This window comes from Fringilla coelebs (genome assembly GCF_963513975.1).
Source record: "Fringilla coelebs genome assembly, chromosome: 8".
NCBI classification, from domain to species: Eukaryota; Metazoa; Chordata; class Aves; order Passeriformes; family Fringillidae; genus Fringilla; species Fringilla coelebs.
Genome location: NC_140066.1, coordinates 21,143,842 through 21,160,227, shown reverse-complemented (window position 1 = coordinate 21,160,227; position 16,386 = coordinate 21,143,842). Strand labels below are relative to the sequence as shown.

Genomic DNA, 16,386 nt, shown 5'->3' with positions numbered 1-16,386 from the left:
TGTCAATAGAAGCAATTGGCCTAACAGTGTGACAACCTGCTTTGCTTGGAAATGGGCTAATCTCCTGTTTGGGTTATCCAGAGGTCAGGTAAGGATTTCTTTTTTCGCACTCCCCGTAGCGCACGGGTACATAACCTGCAAACACTACAGGGCAGAAATCAGAAGCAATTGAGCCCAAGGATGCCACAAAGCATTTTTAGTTAATCCTGACCTGTTTGCTTTTCCTGATTTTTTTTTCCCTCTGCCTTCTTCTAGTTTTTCCGTTCTTGGTCCCATCCCAGAGAGTCTGTTTGAGTGTATAACACATAATGATGACAGGGACTCTACCAATTTCATTATCTGCTGCTTCACTGTGTTGTTTCTTCTTTTTTTTTTTTTTTTTTTTTTTTCCCCCCAAACAGGCATCATCCCACTCTTTTTTGAAGTTCACGTGGAAACCTACTTTAAATCTCAGTTTTTGAGGGCTGCCCCCTTTGCCCTGTCACAGCAGGCTGGAACTCAATAAGAGCTCAGGCAAGCGTAGCGGGCCGGGCAATGGGCCTTGGCGGGCTGCACGCTGTGAACTCCTGCCTCACTGAATCAGCTTCTGTGTGTTTTTATAACTGCCTTTTTTTTCCCTGTTAATTATGCCCCAAGGCTGTGGAAAGACAGCATTTATCTGTTTCAACAGACTAAGCAGCAAGTGTTCTGACATGTTTATCAGGCAAATTGTACCTGACAAAAGGTAATTACACATGCAATCAAGTCCAGAAGTAACTGGGTGATTAGGGGTTAATAAACTGTTTAGCATAAGAAATATTCAGCTTGTGAGCAAGGAGAGTGAGCCAGAACTGACATAACTGACAGTGATATATTAAAAGAATTACTTTTCATTGGATGGAGTATTTGATGTTACTGAAAGGTAAGTAGGAAATTAAGTGTACAAGTCAGTTTTATCTCCAGCTCCTGAATCACTGGTGCCATTTGTACAACCAAAGCTATTTGCTGATGCTCATGCTGCTTCAGAAGAGATTGCAATTTGCACCATTCCAACTTGCATTGAGATACCTTTATAATTTACAATTAGGATTTTTGTAGTATAACCAGCACAGGGTCTAATGGACACTGCCCCCATTTCCATCTGCAAAGCTCATGTCTCCTCCTTCTGTCTGTTGCTGTGCTCACTCTGTGCATAGCTATTTCCCAAAGATGCGTTCTCTTCCAAGATTATTCCTGACAGTTGCCCAAAAGTAAAAAGGAAAGGGCATCTGTATGATATCTGAGGATGTGACAAGAGGCTCAGATGTCATTGAAAGGGCCGGATGGTCGATTTCAGCAGTTCCCAGTGCACAAAATTCTCAAGTAATTACAAGATGGCCTAAATACAGGACTATGGCTGAGCTGCTCTGAACTTTAGGTAATACAATACAAAGCTTTAGTGAGCAATGGTAAAGAGTAATTTCTATTCAAACACAGCCATATCACCTAGATACTGGGAAAAGCTAGAGTACTAACTTTGAAGAATAGGTGCAAGTGCTGTATTTGAAATCAGAATTCTGTCCCTAAAAGTTTAATATCTTTTCCTCTCACAGCATCAATATTATAATGTTTTGTCTTAACTGATCCTGTTAGCTAACAAGGTCTTACAGTAGGAGGTCTTTTAACCAAAACATAGTTTAGTATCTTTTAAAATAAGTCTTCCAATTAAAAATAGCAGTGTTACCTGTATAATGTCAGAAATTACTATAAACTTTTACATAAGTACACATAAACACCTTTTTTTTCCAAGTGATGGTTATTTCTACAAAGAGACCTAATGTTAGACATAAAAGGCATCTAGAAAATACCTACACATGAAGGGAAAATTACAAAATCAAAGCACTGTAGACCATAATTCAAAATAAAAGTGCAGTACAGCAACCAGAGGCTTAAGTTACCTATAATGTTAGAAGTATATATGTGACTAATAATGTAATGGTTTGGGAAAGCAACACTGTTGCATGTACAGTAGAAGAAAAGTGCTGCTCTCTGATCGTCAGCCCTGATGGTTCCAAGGTGTTGGATGAAGGTTCCCCTTATATCACACCTTTAGAAAAAGCAAAATCCTCTAAATAAAGTGGAAGTGTGGACTGTATTTTGTAAATGTAAGTAAATGGACAATATATAGGATATTCTGTGTGGGGTACAGGAAAGGTTAAAGCTTGTTGGTTTTTTGGTTTTTTTTCTTGTTCTTTTCTTTTTTTTTCACAATGACTCAGACACACATACATCTCTGCAAATTGTTCCTAGTCAGAAGGGAATAATTGCTCCTTGCTCCTAGGGAAGCATATTCTGCTTCATTATAAAATACTCAGTGTAGTATTGCCTGTCTGAGCTTATTCTTATTTTTCATGGTTATTATGGGATGAAGAGCACAGCAGTGCCATTGTTCTTGGGTAGCAGAGTACATATATTTAGTTTATTCGGTGCTTCACAATGTTTTGGCAGCATGATAAGCTGATTCTGACTAAACACCCTTGGGTGGCTCCTTACTTGAGGCTGAGACTGCCTTTCTGTCTGAGGTTTTTTCCACACGTGTTAACTTAGGAAAGATGGATGTGCAAAATAAACATTTTTCCTATTGTAATTTCATGGCAAGTTGTGCACAGTCTAACCTTAAAGGAGTTGCAGCCAGTAGCACCAGTATCCTGTGATAAACTCTGTGGCCTTTGACTGATTTTTGAGGATGGGAAATGCTTATTGCCAGGACCTACTGTTTGCCCATATTTGACCGTGTATGCCAGTGTGGGGCATTCCTTATTAGACAATACATCTCATTTTCAGTTTTTGTCTCAGTAACAGTGAAAGCTTTAATAGATAAAACAGTAGTAGGGAAATGTTGCTTTAATTTGGCCTTGATTTGATCCTAGATGCTACAATAAAAACTACTGTCACAGAACCAGCAAACTGTCCTGTGCTTCATGTGCTTCATATGTCTGTGGCCAAGACAGTCCCACTTTTTCTATATCAGGGAGAGGAATTAAAATGATTAATTTAAATAGGGCACACATTGGTGTAGCAAAAGATGGCGTAAATCAGAAAGGAACGGAGCAGCAGAAATTAAAACAGATTGGTGAGTTAACACCTCTGCATTGTTGCTGGAGTGAAGGTGAATTCGGTGTTGTGCTCAAGTGAAACTTTGCATGAATGGATTGAGGTTATTTCCCACCATCCCTGTGGTGGTCCTGGGGCCAGTGTGTCATTTCTGCTAGACTGTCCTCTCTGCCACTGGCTGCTCACCAACCTGCTTCCCTCAGAGAGTGCCTGCATTGGGCTGTGCATCCACTGAATCTGGGTGCCAGGGCAGATGCAGGTGGTAGGAATGGCCAGCACACAGATCCCAAGAGCTGCACACCAGGCAGCTCTTCCCCACCCCACAGCATGCAGTATTTGCTGTCCAAGCCCACTGCATACATGGTGCATACACCGTATGCCACGGTGCAGAACTGCAGCTGTGAGTGGGACAAAATGCACCGTGCATAATCATGCACAGCAGCAGTCTGGTCTCCAGCAGTGTCTGCAGCTCCCTGCCACATTTAATCTAGATCCAGGACATGATTGTCACATTGCAGCCCCTGAACAGATGCACAGAAGGAGGGAAGGGGGCTGTAGCTGAGTGGCATGTGTCATTTGATTACATGTCTGGGCCTTTGAGCTACCTGCCACGTGTCATGACAGCTGCTTGAACTTAAGAGATTTATTAGCATGGGGTTGGTTGCGTGCAGCTCTTTGACCATGCATGGAGCAGGGAAGGAGCTCTGGGGACATCACCCTTGCCAATAGTGTCCCTTTAGATGTTCATTCTTAAGGGTCAGGACTGTCTTGGAGTGCACAGAATATGCTTCATGTTCTGTGTGACATTTTTTTACCTCGTGTTGAAAAATAACAAGCTTCATGGTCTGTTTAGAGCCCTACATGCTTACCTGTGTTTGGCAAGGTGACAAATGAGGTGTAATCTTCCAGTCATCACTATCACTGAGATGTCCCAGAGCCATGGCACAATCAGTTGAGTCAACCATTGAAAGCATTGTATGAAACTCACTCATGCAGTATTGTCAGAGAAGTTTCTTTGAACTTCTCATCACTGTAATTGTGACAGTCGTCAATGGCTTTGGGCTGCACATTGCTAGCAGGGTACTTTAGGTACTTTTCGCCCATATGAGCCTTCAGGGTTGTTTAAGATTTACCCAGAAATCTCGATTTCAATGGTACAATAGGGATAAGAAATGGAAATCTTTCACTTCTTACTCACTGAATACAACTGCAGGAGCACGGGTCTATCCTTAAGGACCATGTCCCATGTGAAGTCCATGACAAGTAGCACTGTAAGTAGCAGTAAGTTATTAATCACCAGATTATGTAGTTTGGGTTCCTGTCAGCTTTATTCTCACATCTTGTCTTGTGCATCTGCCTGTCCTATCTTTCCACTCTTTTGGTTGTGCTTTAAAATACCTCTGTGAGGACTGTGCACCCGAACTGTGTAACACAGGTAATAACAAGTGATGAGTAACATGCAGTAGCAACTGAGGCTGTGAGTTTCACAACTGAGTCATCAAGTCTTCCCAAGTCTGTTTGCATGGTGACTGAAGGCGTGTTCTTGGCAACTCAGTAAAATAAGTGGTGTCCATCTTGAGAAAGGGCTTTGTGGGAAAGAACTGTTTGAATTTGACTGTGGTGCTTATAATGGATATCTAGTCATCAGAGAGTGAAATTGCCTCCTTGGGTTTTAGATCCTTTCACCCCTATGGAATAGTTAAATGTAAAATATAAGTAGGTGTGTCAGAGGTCCATTATAATGCCAGGAAATGTTGCTACCTAGTCCTAAAAGATTACACTACAAATAAGGAAGAAGTAATTAATTAGAAAATTATGTGTTTAAATTAGACACTATATTTGAAAGTAACATAAGAAAGTGGTTTGGAAGTGAAAAAATTTGCAAAAGAGAGGCATTGAAATTTGAATCTGGGAAGACTGGATGTATGCTTTTATTCTGTAAATGAATTGGTGTTATGATTTTGGGCATGAGCATTACTGGACTCCTCTGACAGTTTATCAGGCTGAGAAATTTGAGTAAGGCACGGTAAGGTTCTCTGGGGTGCAGTCCTCCTCTTAGTGTAGCCTGAGAAGTCAGAGGAGCGGGCACCTGCTGCACCTCTGCCTGTGGGAGCAGGGGCTGCCACTGTTGTGTCACAGCTCTAACAGCTCCGGTCAGGCATAGCAGAAACAAATGTTTGAAGTTAACGGTTCTTCCTTGAAATAGCAAAATTATGTGACTTGCAGTAGTCTGTTACATTTTTTCAAGTGGTTTTGTCGCACAAAATCCTGTTCCAGCCCACCTTTTCAGCATTACTGATTCAGCAGGTCTCCAGGCAAGCGGGGCGCTAGGTTACACTGAGGACCCAGCTCAGCGGAGCAGCCTCGGGCACTGCGCGCTGGGGCGAAGTGTTGTTAATGGTTCCCAAGGCTTTTTTTAACAGTAGGTTTGGCTAACATGGGACAGCCTGAGAACAAGCCCTTGTTAGCCCTCAGCAGCAGGACAAGGCCAGGCACCAGACGCAGGGGGAAGCTGGGGCGCCCCGCCATTGACGTCAATGGCAGTGGGGCCCACTGGCCCGCAGGTAGCCGTGGGAAAGGCATCCCCGAGCAGGGCTGCCTGTGCCCTGGCCCCTGGCAGCCTGGGCAGGGTGCCCAGCGGTGCCTGGCCTGCACCCCGTGATGGTGGAGAGGGAATTAGGCTTTGAGGGCCGTGAGGGTGCTGCCTGCTGGAGGTTCAGCATCGCGTCTGATTGTAAAAGCAGGCTGGTTTGTTGTTGAACGGCAGCTCTCAGATCATGAGTCCAAGACCTGATTTGAAACTGCAGCCAAGCGTAGTACTGTGGTTGGAGACTTTGTTCCTTCACTGAAGTGTTCGGGTTTGTTTGGGCCAGAAGTGTGCCCAGGGCTTGGCTCTGAGTTTCAGGGATCAGTCATAATGGAGACTGCAGCCAGGAGGTGTTTAATTCACTTTAATTCGACTACCTGAACCTCGTTTAAATTAGTGTGAGAAGCAGCAGACACTAGCATCCCTGTCTTGCTCCCCACGGTAAAGCAAGTTCCTAAATACTAAAGCGTGAAGCCATCAGCATCCCCTCCTGGGGCCAAACCTGCGCAGCCGCCTCCCTGCACATTGAGGGAGGTGAGAGACGTTAAAGAAAGAAATGGGCAGGTGAAGGGGGGGTGGTGGCTGGGCTCGGCGTGGGGTTGCGTCCGCGTCCGGCCTCTCTCCGCAGAGCGTCCCCGCACTCCCTCATCCGCCTCTCCCCCCGCAGCTCCTGGACCTCTTCATGGTGTGGGACTGGTCCACCTACCTGGCTGACTACGGACAGGCCACCTCCAAGTACCTGCGGGTCAACCCCAGCACGGCCCTCACGCTCCTGGAGAAGTAAGTGCGGGGGCCGGAGCTGCCGGCGCGGGGATGCGAAGCGGCGCCGGGGCTGGAGCCGCCCTGCCGGGAGCGGCGGGGCCGGGCCGCGGGAGCAGCCAGCGGCTGCCCGAATTGCCGCTCTGGGGACGGGAGACGCTGAGCTTCGGCCGTGGTGAAAGCCGGTGCGAGCGTTTCGGCCGGCCTGGCGGGCGGGCAGGGTGAGCAGGGCACGTTAGCGGCAGCCTGGTACCAACCTGCTTGTAAAAACCGCATCAAACAAAACACGTTGTGGTTTCAATACGCTTTCTAACAGTGTTTTCTCTCCTCTCCTGCCTGCGATGAAAATGTCTTTTGCAGAGTTCACAGAGGGTATGTATCGCCTATATTGTTACAAAATATTGCTTCTGTAACTTATTTAATTTCCCGAATTTCGTTTTTATATCCATTGGTATGGGAAATCAGCAATATAGATGCCCGTTATTGAGGGTGAACAAAATTCACCCATTCGCTGAATCTGAATTTACCATGGAAGCATTTGATACTAACGGGTTTTCTGACTTGCTTCTCTCCTAAGGCAATTGGTAGGATCAGGGTCCTGCTGAAGGGGTATTTGCTTAATACTTACAGGTTATTTGTGAAGTAGTATTTGTTGAAATGAACATATTCTGCACTTCTGCATTGCAGAAGTTTAAGAACACATAGTGAACAGGTTTTGTAATCTTTCAGCTCTTATTAGCAGAAAGACCAAAAGAAGAACAGTAGTAAACCAACCTAAATAGTCAGATTTTTCCTTTTCAATTTACGTTTCTGATGTGTTTGTCATTTGCTTTTTTATTTCTCTAGAATGAAAGACTCCAGCAAAAAGAACAACATTTTTGCTCAGTTCAGGAAGAATGACCGTGACAAGCAGAAGCTAATAGAGACTGTAGTAAAGCAACTTAGGAGTTTAGTGAATGGTATGTCCCAGCACACATAGGCCTCTTAAATCGACAGTATCTCATCACACCAAGAGTGTTTCTTATCCACTATTTCTACTAAGCAAATGGTGATGCCAGTTAGGACTTTCGTTTGACCGAGAAAAGGAAAAATGCGGTAGTAGATTGTACATGTAGTCTTCAACAAACAATTCTTTGTACGTATTTTTAATGGGTCGAATACTATTTTGTATATTGTAAACAAATGGTGAAAAATGAGGTTGTACAATAAAAACCAGCGCAATCGTATTGTACATGGAACTGCTGAACTGTAAATATGTTATTTAAATATCTGCAGAAATGGTGTCCAAAATTTTGCTCCAAGTAGGAATTATTTGAGAAATGATCCCTTAGTTGCTGTTTTCTGGTTGAATCCTAATTTAAAGTTTTTAGGCTTGAGATACTTGTGTTTCAGATGCCGCTTGTTTACTTGCATTAAATGTATATTAGCCCTAAAGTGATTGGACATAATTTTGTATACCAGGTTTTGTAGTCTGGAGGTATGAAAAGGTCTTCTGATTTTTAGTACCTTTGAAAACTACCCGAGAACTAGACTTGATATCTATTTAGCATTAGGACTTAGAGGCTTTGTTCTCCAAAAGGGTTTAATCTTGAGGTTGTGAATGTAAATAACCATTTGATTTCTTTATAATGTGACATGTTGTTTCGTTTTGGTTTTGTTCCTCAGGGTTACTATTTCTAACTGTACTTTTGTAAGATCTCGGGTTCTTTATCCCAGGTTGCAGTAAGGAATAGGTTTGCCGCTGTTGTTTTTGTGCCGCATCTGTTTGTTAGTTTGGGCTTTCTCCTGCCAGCCCCATCCCAGCGATTGGCATTTTGTCCCACTACCGGTCTCTTTGCACTGTCCCCTCCTGGCTATTTTAGACACTTAAGAGAATGTCTAACAAATACAAACCAAATGGAACGTGTAAAAATAATGTACATTTTCGATGTATTTTTAAGTTATTGACTGTCTAAATACAGAAATATAAACCTCACCCGTATTCCTGTTTAATTTCACACCCGGGAACACACCTCGGAGCCGGTTTCGCGGGACCTGCGGAGGTCCCGACTCACTGGTGATTTTCCCCCGGGGAAGGCGGCCGGGGATCCACGCGGCCCCGACGGCGGGGTGCGGGCCGGGAGCGCTGCAGGGCCGCCCCGACTGCCGCTGCAGGCCGGGAAGCCGGGGGCGGTGGGGCCTGCGGAGCAGGGCTGGGGCGCTCCCTGGTCGGGGGAGCCCGGGATGGGACTCGCTGCCTGGCCAGGCTGGCCCGAGGGGGCGCCGGGAGCTGCCGGCGGGGCGGAGAGGGTACCCCGCTGCCAGGAGCGGCCGTCCCGCCTCCGGCTAGGGGCGCCCCGAGGGGCTGGCCGGGGGCGGGAGGGGGTGTCGGGCCCCCAGCCCCGGGGGCTGCCCCGCCGCCGCCGCCCCGAGCCCCTCGGCCGCTGTCCCGGCCCTCCCGCGCCAATCACCGCACTTGGCCGCGCTGCTTAAATATGCAGCGGATACGTCATCTCCGAAGGTGGATCGGGCGTAAGTGGCCAATATCTATATAAATGTGGCCGAGGGGCGAACCGGTAGCAGGAGGCGAGCGGGGCCGGGCGGGCAGCAGCCGGCAGGGCCCGTCACGCAGCGCCCAAAGCCGAGTCGCGGGGCGCCGGCCCCCCGTGCCTGACAGCCGCGCCGCCCGCCCCGTCCCCGCCGCCGGAGGAGGATGCCGGCCGGGCCCTCCTGGCCCGAGGTGGCAGCGCTGGTGCTGCTGGCTCTGGTTCTGCTGATCACCCTGTGCCGGCACCTGTGGGCGCTGCGCTGGAGCCTCAGCCGGGACCGCGCCAGCGCCCTGCCCCTGCCCAAGGGCTCCATGGGCTGGCCCTTCTTCGGGGAGACTCTGCACTGGCTGCTCCAGGTAAGGCGCCGGGGGACGGGGCGGGGTGGGAAGGGGCTGGCGGGAGCCACGGGCTGACCCGCAGCTCGTCCCCAGGGCTCCCGCTTCCACAGCTCTCGGCGGGAGCGGTACGGAAATGTCTTCAAGACCCACCTCCTGGGCCGGCCTGTGGTGCGGGTGACAGGCGCCGAGAACATCCGCAAGATCCTGCTGGGTGAGCACACGCTGGTCAGCACACAGTGGCCCCAAAGCACCCAGATCATCCTGGGCTCCCATACTCTGCTCAGCTCCACTGGTGACCTGCACCGCCAGCGCCGCAAGGTGAGCCTCACAGCCACCCCGACGGGGCACACAGCCCCGGCAGCGGCCTCGGTGGCATGCGTGCTCCCCCTGCTTTAACTATTTGCCTCTCTTCCCCCTTCTCCTCCTAGATCCTGGCCAGAGTCTTCAGCCGTGCCGCCCTGGAGAGCTACCTGCCGCGGATCCAGAAGGTTGTGAGCTGGGAGCTGCGGGGCTGGTGCATGGATCCAGGCTCTATCGCAGTTTATTCCTCCGCTAAAACCTTAACTTTCCGCATTGCAGCTCAGATTCTGCTGGGGCTCTGCCTGGAGGAAAAGCAGTTCAAGGATCTGGCCAAAACTTTTGAACAGCTGGTGGAGAACCTCTTCTCCCTGCCCCTCAACATACCCTTCAGTGGGCTGCGCAAGGTACTGCCGCCTGCACTGCTCCCTCTGCCCGGGGGCAGGGCCTGGGCCCTGGCGGCACAGTCCCCCTGTCCCTAGGTCCACCAAGGGACATTTCTGATGGGCCAGGACATCTGCAACACCCCATTCTAGGTCTGAGGGCTTGGTGTCTTACCTACCCTAGCCATTTCCCCTTCTCTCTGCACTTCTCACCTGCTTTTGGCTGGCTTCCAACACGTCTGGGCACTGGCTCCAGCTCATTGTACAGCATAGGGCTGCACTTCTCCCTCATCCCATATGTTGCCTCTGGTGAGTCCATCATGTCTGACCCTATCCCATCTGAACTCATGTCAGCCCGTGGCAGAGGCGTCTGTGGGCATAAGCACAAAGACAGGTGGGCACAGCACACCTCAGCTTAGCACCTCCTCTGAAGCTCAGACAGGCTGAGAACTTAAGACCCTCTTATGGTCCTCGGTCCCTTGTAGTCCAGCAGCCCAGAGACAGCCCAGGGAGAGGGACAGTCTCCTCTGCCTCTTTCAACCTGCAGTTTCTTCCCTGCTGGTCTGCCCCTCTTTGCCTGTCTCTCCACACTCCTGCTCTAGGTATAGGTCCTGTGTAGCATTCTTCCTCTCACATTCGTCCCTCCTCTAGCTTTGGGTTCTCCATCTTTACCACAGCTGAAGTCCCCTGTCCACTGTTGCCAGGTCTTCCCTCATCTCTTATTTCCACTGTGAGCTCTGCCCTGTTGGATCACCTTAACCAAACAGTCTCAGTTCTCCCCCACCTCCCTGCTACTCTTCATCAAAGCTCTTGTTTTCCTTGTCCAGTTTCCCTTTGCAGGTTGTCACCAGTATGAGCTTCCACGCCACTGCTCTCTTTCAGGTCAGCCAAAGCCTGTCTGGCCCCAGACCAACACCTTCAACTTGCCTTTAGGTCTCCTTGTCTTTCTCTTCGTTCCTGCCATGTTTACTTTGTCCAGTCCTTCCCACCTCAAGCCTAAGCCTTTGTTATCTTCTTCCCAATATCTGGCCATGGCCATTTTTAATTTCAAATTTCTGGTCCTTATGGCTTTTGCAGGAGACATTTTTATAGAGAGTTGTACAGTGTGACTCCATCATCCCACTTTGCAAAGGCATTGCTGGTCACTTGACTTGCTGAGATCTTACGGAAATGTTTTGCTGCACTGGAGTGCAACACACCGGAAGATGAGCTGGCTGTGATTAATGTGTCTTTATCCACTATTCCCTTGTAAAACCATTTGAGCCTTGCTGTCTGGACTCAGTTTTCTTATTACCTTTTCTTGTCCCTTGGAATAAGCTTCTTTTGGACCTGACACAACTGTAGATTTGCTCAGCGCAGATGCCTATGAGCTTGGGTTTACTGTTGTCTTTTCCTCCCAGAGAGTTTCTTGGGACTTGTTGCATTTGATTCACAACAGCAAGGCAACAGAAGGTGCAGCATTTCCCCCCAGAGTGCTGCTGCCTCTTGCAAGGCTCTGGGGCTGGGCAGCAGATTAAACAGTTCTTGCTGTCTCAGGTCCTGGGATTAAGGATTTCTACACTTGGGCTCCCCTGGTCTCTCTAGAGAGGGGGACAATTCCTAAGGTTCTCCTGAACTGTGTGTGCCTCTCGCAGGGAATCAAAGCACGGGACATGCTACATAAGTTTATGGAGAAGGCTATACAGGAAAAACTGCAGAGAAACAACCCAGAAGACCACAGTGATGCTCTGGATTTCCTAATGAACAGTGCCAAGGAGCATGGCAAAGAATTCACCATGCAGGAGCTAAAGGTAAGGAGAGCCTCTGCCTTGCAGTGCCACTCCTGACTCCATGGCTGTTTGAGAGTCGTGGGCTGAGGGCCAGGAGAAGGCTTGTGGGGAGCTGGGGACCACCCCCAGCTGCTGGCTCCTGCCCCCTCTTACCAGCAGTGAGGACACCAGCTCCTGCACTCAGCACACTCTTATGCCTTGGTAGTTTTGTGTCTCTTTGCCATAGAAGGGATCCTTTTAAAAGGGAATTAATGCCTCTTCTAGCTTTCCTCTTCATGGCCGCAAGCCTTCAGCCTGATGTAGGATGCTGGTAGGGTTATGTGGCTGTGTCAAGGCTTGGCAAGTCTGTGCACATAGTAACCTCCAGGACTCTTGGAAATATTCAGAGCTACTTGTGTGCTTCTCAAACACAGCCCAGCACCCAGCCTAGGGCAAGGTGTAGATCACATCACTGGACTCCTCAGGACTGTGAGCCCAGAAATTTCTGAGATGATTAACCAGAATAAGTCTAGGGATGCAGCAATGGATTCCAGGTCATTCCCTATCGCCTCGTCATTCATCAGATCATGTAGCTTGTGGATTGCTATGGTGAAATGTGATGTATGGCCGTGACATAGGGATGAACCCAGTAGTACTTACTGAGCCAAAACCACCAAGTGAATGTGACAAGTATTTTGCCAAAGATCTTGGGAAAAAAAATTGTAATTTGTAGTGCATCATTCATAATTCCAGGTCACTTGGTATCAGTGAATGATAGGTGGCATTGCATTTATATAACAAGTTTTGCATGGGTACAGCAGTTGGATATGGTTTTAAAGTATTTGAATATAGTTTAAATGTAGTTTTACAATTTATTTTAGTATTTCAGGATAACTATCCAAAGACTAATGTTTTATAAATATTTTGTAAAAATGCAATCTCTAAATCTGAAATATTTGAAAAACTTTGAGCAACTATTAGTTATAATTCGAACCAGTATATATTACTAAATAAATTTTGTTTTAATTATTTATTACATTATTCAATCTAACAATGTTTTATTATAATGTGATTTTAAAAAATAATTGACAGATTCAAAATGTGATTAAGATTAATTAATCTCTGTTAGTATTCACATTAATATTAGGCAAGAATAGTTCCACAATCTCTCATCATATCCCTGACTCTGACCACAAATGGAATAAGGAGATATTAAATTTCACATAGATTGAGTGACATGGCAGCAACCTTGGGCCAGCTGATTCAAATTATAACATATTCATATGTTGTTATGTACCTTCATGGTTACAAAATTTCTGTATTCAACAAAATTACTTTCAAACTGAACTGCCTATCCTTGCAACTAAGGTAATATTCTCCACCCTAATAAAACAGCAGTAGAAGTCTCATTTAATGAAACAGTGTAACTGGATAAAAAGTCCAAAGCTGTCTCAGAGTTGTGGATATATCTGTCTTTGAGAGACACTCCAGACACTGGCACATACTAGTCACTAATCTGCTTTTTGTTCAAATGATCTGTAAAGACAGTTTTCCCAGAAATTTTCCTAAATACACTGTGATTTGTACTGCTGCCATGAACTCACCAGGGCCCTTGAAATGTAAAGGTCATTGAAAAGATGTTGCTTTGCCAACAATACCGTTTTAAAATATTTTAAACCTTGGGAAGATTTAAGTATCTATATATCTATATCTATCTATCTATCTATCTATCTATCTATCTATCTATCTATCTATCTATTGTATAAAAATGCTGTCGCTGGCTGGGTGTTATGCTGCCCATTCTGCCTCCCAGGGCAGGCACAGTACTGGTGAAGAAGATTGGGAATATCCTGCCTTCCAGTCACTGGTTCTGTTGGTCTTGCAGAGGCAGGAAGGGAAAGTTGTGACAGCAGCTGTGACACAAGTTCTGCAGCAGCACTGTCAGAGGTTGATGCAAAGAGCATAAGGGCTGTTATTTCAAACCTAAGAGCTTGCCCTAAATTCCTTGCATGCTATTGAAATGTCTTGGGGTTTAATTGCATGTGGTGGAACTGAGAGGTTTCTTTTCATCTGTGTCTGTTACCTTGTGAATGTAAAAATTCCTGCTAATGCCTGCAGGAGGTGTGATAGGGGCTGACAGGGATCTGTTGTTCCAGGGGTTTTATTTCAGCTGAAAGATGCCCTTGAGAGCTGCACTTTGGCAAAAGCATTTAGACCAGCCAATATATGGCACTAGGGATGGTAGCAAAGAGTCATCTTTGTTACATTATCCTTAACTTTATCAGATTTGAATCCAAGTACCTTCAGTCTTCGAGTGTTCTTCTCTGCGTTTGTGGCTTCACCTCTCTAGAGCCGGTTGTGTCAGAATAACTTAAAGTTCAGACACAGTCATGTGAAAGGAAACTGCTCTGTGTCCCTGTGAGATTTTGCTCTTCTTTGCTCCTGGGCTGGAGCAATTAGTGCTCTGTAATACCAGTCAGGTCCCAGGCCTTCCATGGGGGCAGTTCCTGGTACTCCTTCCTTTGGCTTCTCCTTGACTTTTGTCTCTAGCCTCAGGCCTCAGCACTCCCAGCCCTGTGCTGTGGAGATGCTGGCACTTCAGATGGTGCTGGAGGTTTGAGGATTATGTTTGCTGTCAGAGATGTGTCATGCCATGGACAACCCTTAATTTTTGGGAAACCATTTGCAAAAGTTGGTCAGAGGGTGCTGCAAACAGCCCTCAGCAAGCTGGCATGTGCTGTTCCATATAGACCCTGCAGACAGTCCCACAAAGGCTGGGAGGCTGCGAGGGGACGCCTGACCTTGGACAAGGCACACATTACAGATTTGGCTGTGCTGTGGTCCACGTATCTGCGCTGAGTAACTTCCTAACTTGTTACGGATACATCTGCTGTGGAGCTGTTGGGAACTCTGCTGTGCTTCAGACTGTACAGCTTGAAAAGCAAGCAAGTCCTTTGCCTGGTCACTGCTCCCTGCTGGCTGCAGCACTTCCCAGGATGACCTGCTCTAGCAGGGGCCTTTATGCTTTTGACTCTTGCCTTGAGTCCTCTCCCAGGTAAGATCAAATGCAGTCTCCCTCCCAGGAGATGGATCAAATGCAACCCATTTTAGCTGCCAGTACATCTACAATTGTGCATAAACCACTTCCCATATCCACTGCCTGGACAGAAAAGTAAAAGCTGGGTGCAGAGGTGGCAGATGATGATAAAAAGCATAATACTTGAAATGGACTTCACTCAATGTGCTATAATGCATGCTAAAGTGCTGCCTTAAAATTGGTAAATCTTCTGAGGAAAGCTCAGAAGAGTTGGATTGGAGGTAATGTGTACTCATTCCAGCTGTGGTTCTGCAGCAGTCACTTGGCAAGTAGATGTCCAGTTCATACAGAAATGCTTTGGTTATGGGTTTGGGGAGAGCAGAGTGGGGGCCAGGGCCCCCTGCACAGGGGCAAAACCTGCAAAAGATGAGAACAGTCTGAGACACAATCACTTTGAAATGTTATTCAAACTTGTAATTTTCATTCCTCTCCCAGGAATCAGCAATTGAGCTCATATTTGCTGCTTTTTTCACCACGGCTAGCGCTAGCACCTCTCTGATCCTCCTGCTATTGAAGCACCCCTCAGTGATTGAAAAAATAAGGCAGGAGCTGATGTCCCATGAGTTCCACCAGCAGAGTGAGTGCTGCCCTGCAGGACCCTGCCTGGACACCCTGACCATCCAGAGCAGGGACAGGGAGAAACCACTTTCTCACCCCATGGCCAAAGACATTCACAAGGACCAGAGCCAGCCCCCAGCCCCAGTGGAAGAAGATTCCCTCCAGCCCAGTGCCCTGCTGGAGCCCACTGTCCCCCGGGGCACCCCCTGCCCCAGCCCCCAGCTCCTGGCACCACGGGGGCAAAGCTGTCCCTGCACCGCAGACATCAGCCTGGAGAAGCTGAGCCGCCTGCGCTACCTGGACTGTGTGATTAAGGAGGTGCTGCGAGTGCTGCCCCCAGTCTCCGGAGGCTACAGGACGGCACTGCAGACTTTTGAGCTCGATGTAAGTGTCACGCACTCCAGCCGGCTGCCTAAGAGCTGCTGCTTGCCGTTGTGAGCAAGCACCCTGTGTCCCTCACAGCGGTGGTGCTTGGCAATGTAGCTGAAGGGGAAGTGTCACCCAGCAACCAGTGTGAGTCTCAGTTGGGCTGGGGAGAAAAGAAACTGTAGAGCATGTGAGCAGCGCAGGGGGGCTGACTGCAGGCACCCTCTGCTCACCCTCCAGTAGCACAGGTATGTAACAGTCCTCTCCTCCCTCTTGTCTCCCTTCCCCAGGGCTACCAGATCCCCAAAGGCTGGAGCGTCATGTACAGCATCCGTGACACCCACGAGACAGCTGCTGTCTACCAGAGCCCCCCCAGCAGCTTTGACCCAGAGCGCTTTGGTGCCGGCCGGCCGGAGGCTGCGGGCCGGTTCCACTACATCCCCTTCGGTGGAGGGGCACGGAGCTGCATCGGGAAGGAGCTGGCCCAGGCCATCCTCAAGCTGCTGGCCATCGAGCTGGTCAGCACGGCCCGCTGGGAGCTGGCCACCCCTGGCTACCCCAGCATGCAGACCGTGCCCATCGTGCACCCTGTCGATGATGGGCTGCAGCTCTATTTCCACCCCTTGCAGCCCAGCCAAGGCCACGAGGCCTGA

At 48.0% G+C, this 16,386-nt stretch overlaps 2 protein-coding genes across 9 annotated transcripts in view; both read left to right on the top strand.

Annotated features, from left to right (window-relative positions):
- The window catches only part of EXOC6 (exocyst complex component 6), a gene marked incomplete at both ends in the record, with an annotated part of 86,451 nt that extends 78,072 nt beyond the window's left edge, over nt 1-8,379 (top strand). For 6 of the 8 annotated variants that reach the window (XM_084210394.1, XM_084210392.1, XM_084210391.1 and 3 more), the window contains 2 exons: nt 6,327-6,439; nt 7,265-8,379. In XM_084210394.1, coding sequence (XP_084066520.1) covers nt 6,327-6,439; nt 7,265-7,397 — 246 coding nt within the window. Of the gene's footprint in view, nt 1-6,326; nt 6,444-7,264 lie in introns of those variants that run through there. The other 2 variants (XM_084210397.1, XM_084210396.1) reach the window with 1 other exon arrangement.
- A 731-nt stretch (nt 8,380-9,110) lies between these two features.
- CYP26C1 (cytochrome P450 family 26 subfamily C member 1) lies at nt 9,111-16,386 on the top strand (the record flags this gene model as incomplete). Its single annotated transcript, XM_084210266.1, has 6 exons — nt 9,111-9,302; nt 9,378-9,602; nt 9,713-9,988; nt 11,599-11,754; nt 15,245-15,751; nt 16,024-16,386. 6 exons carry the CDS (start codon nt 9,111-9,113, stop codon nt 16,384-16,386), a joined length of 1,719 nt encoding a protein of 572 aa, XP_084066392.1.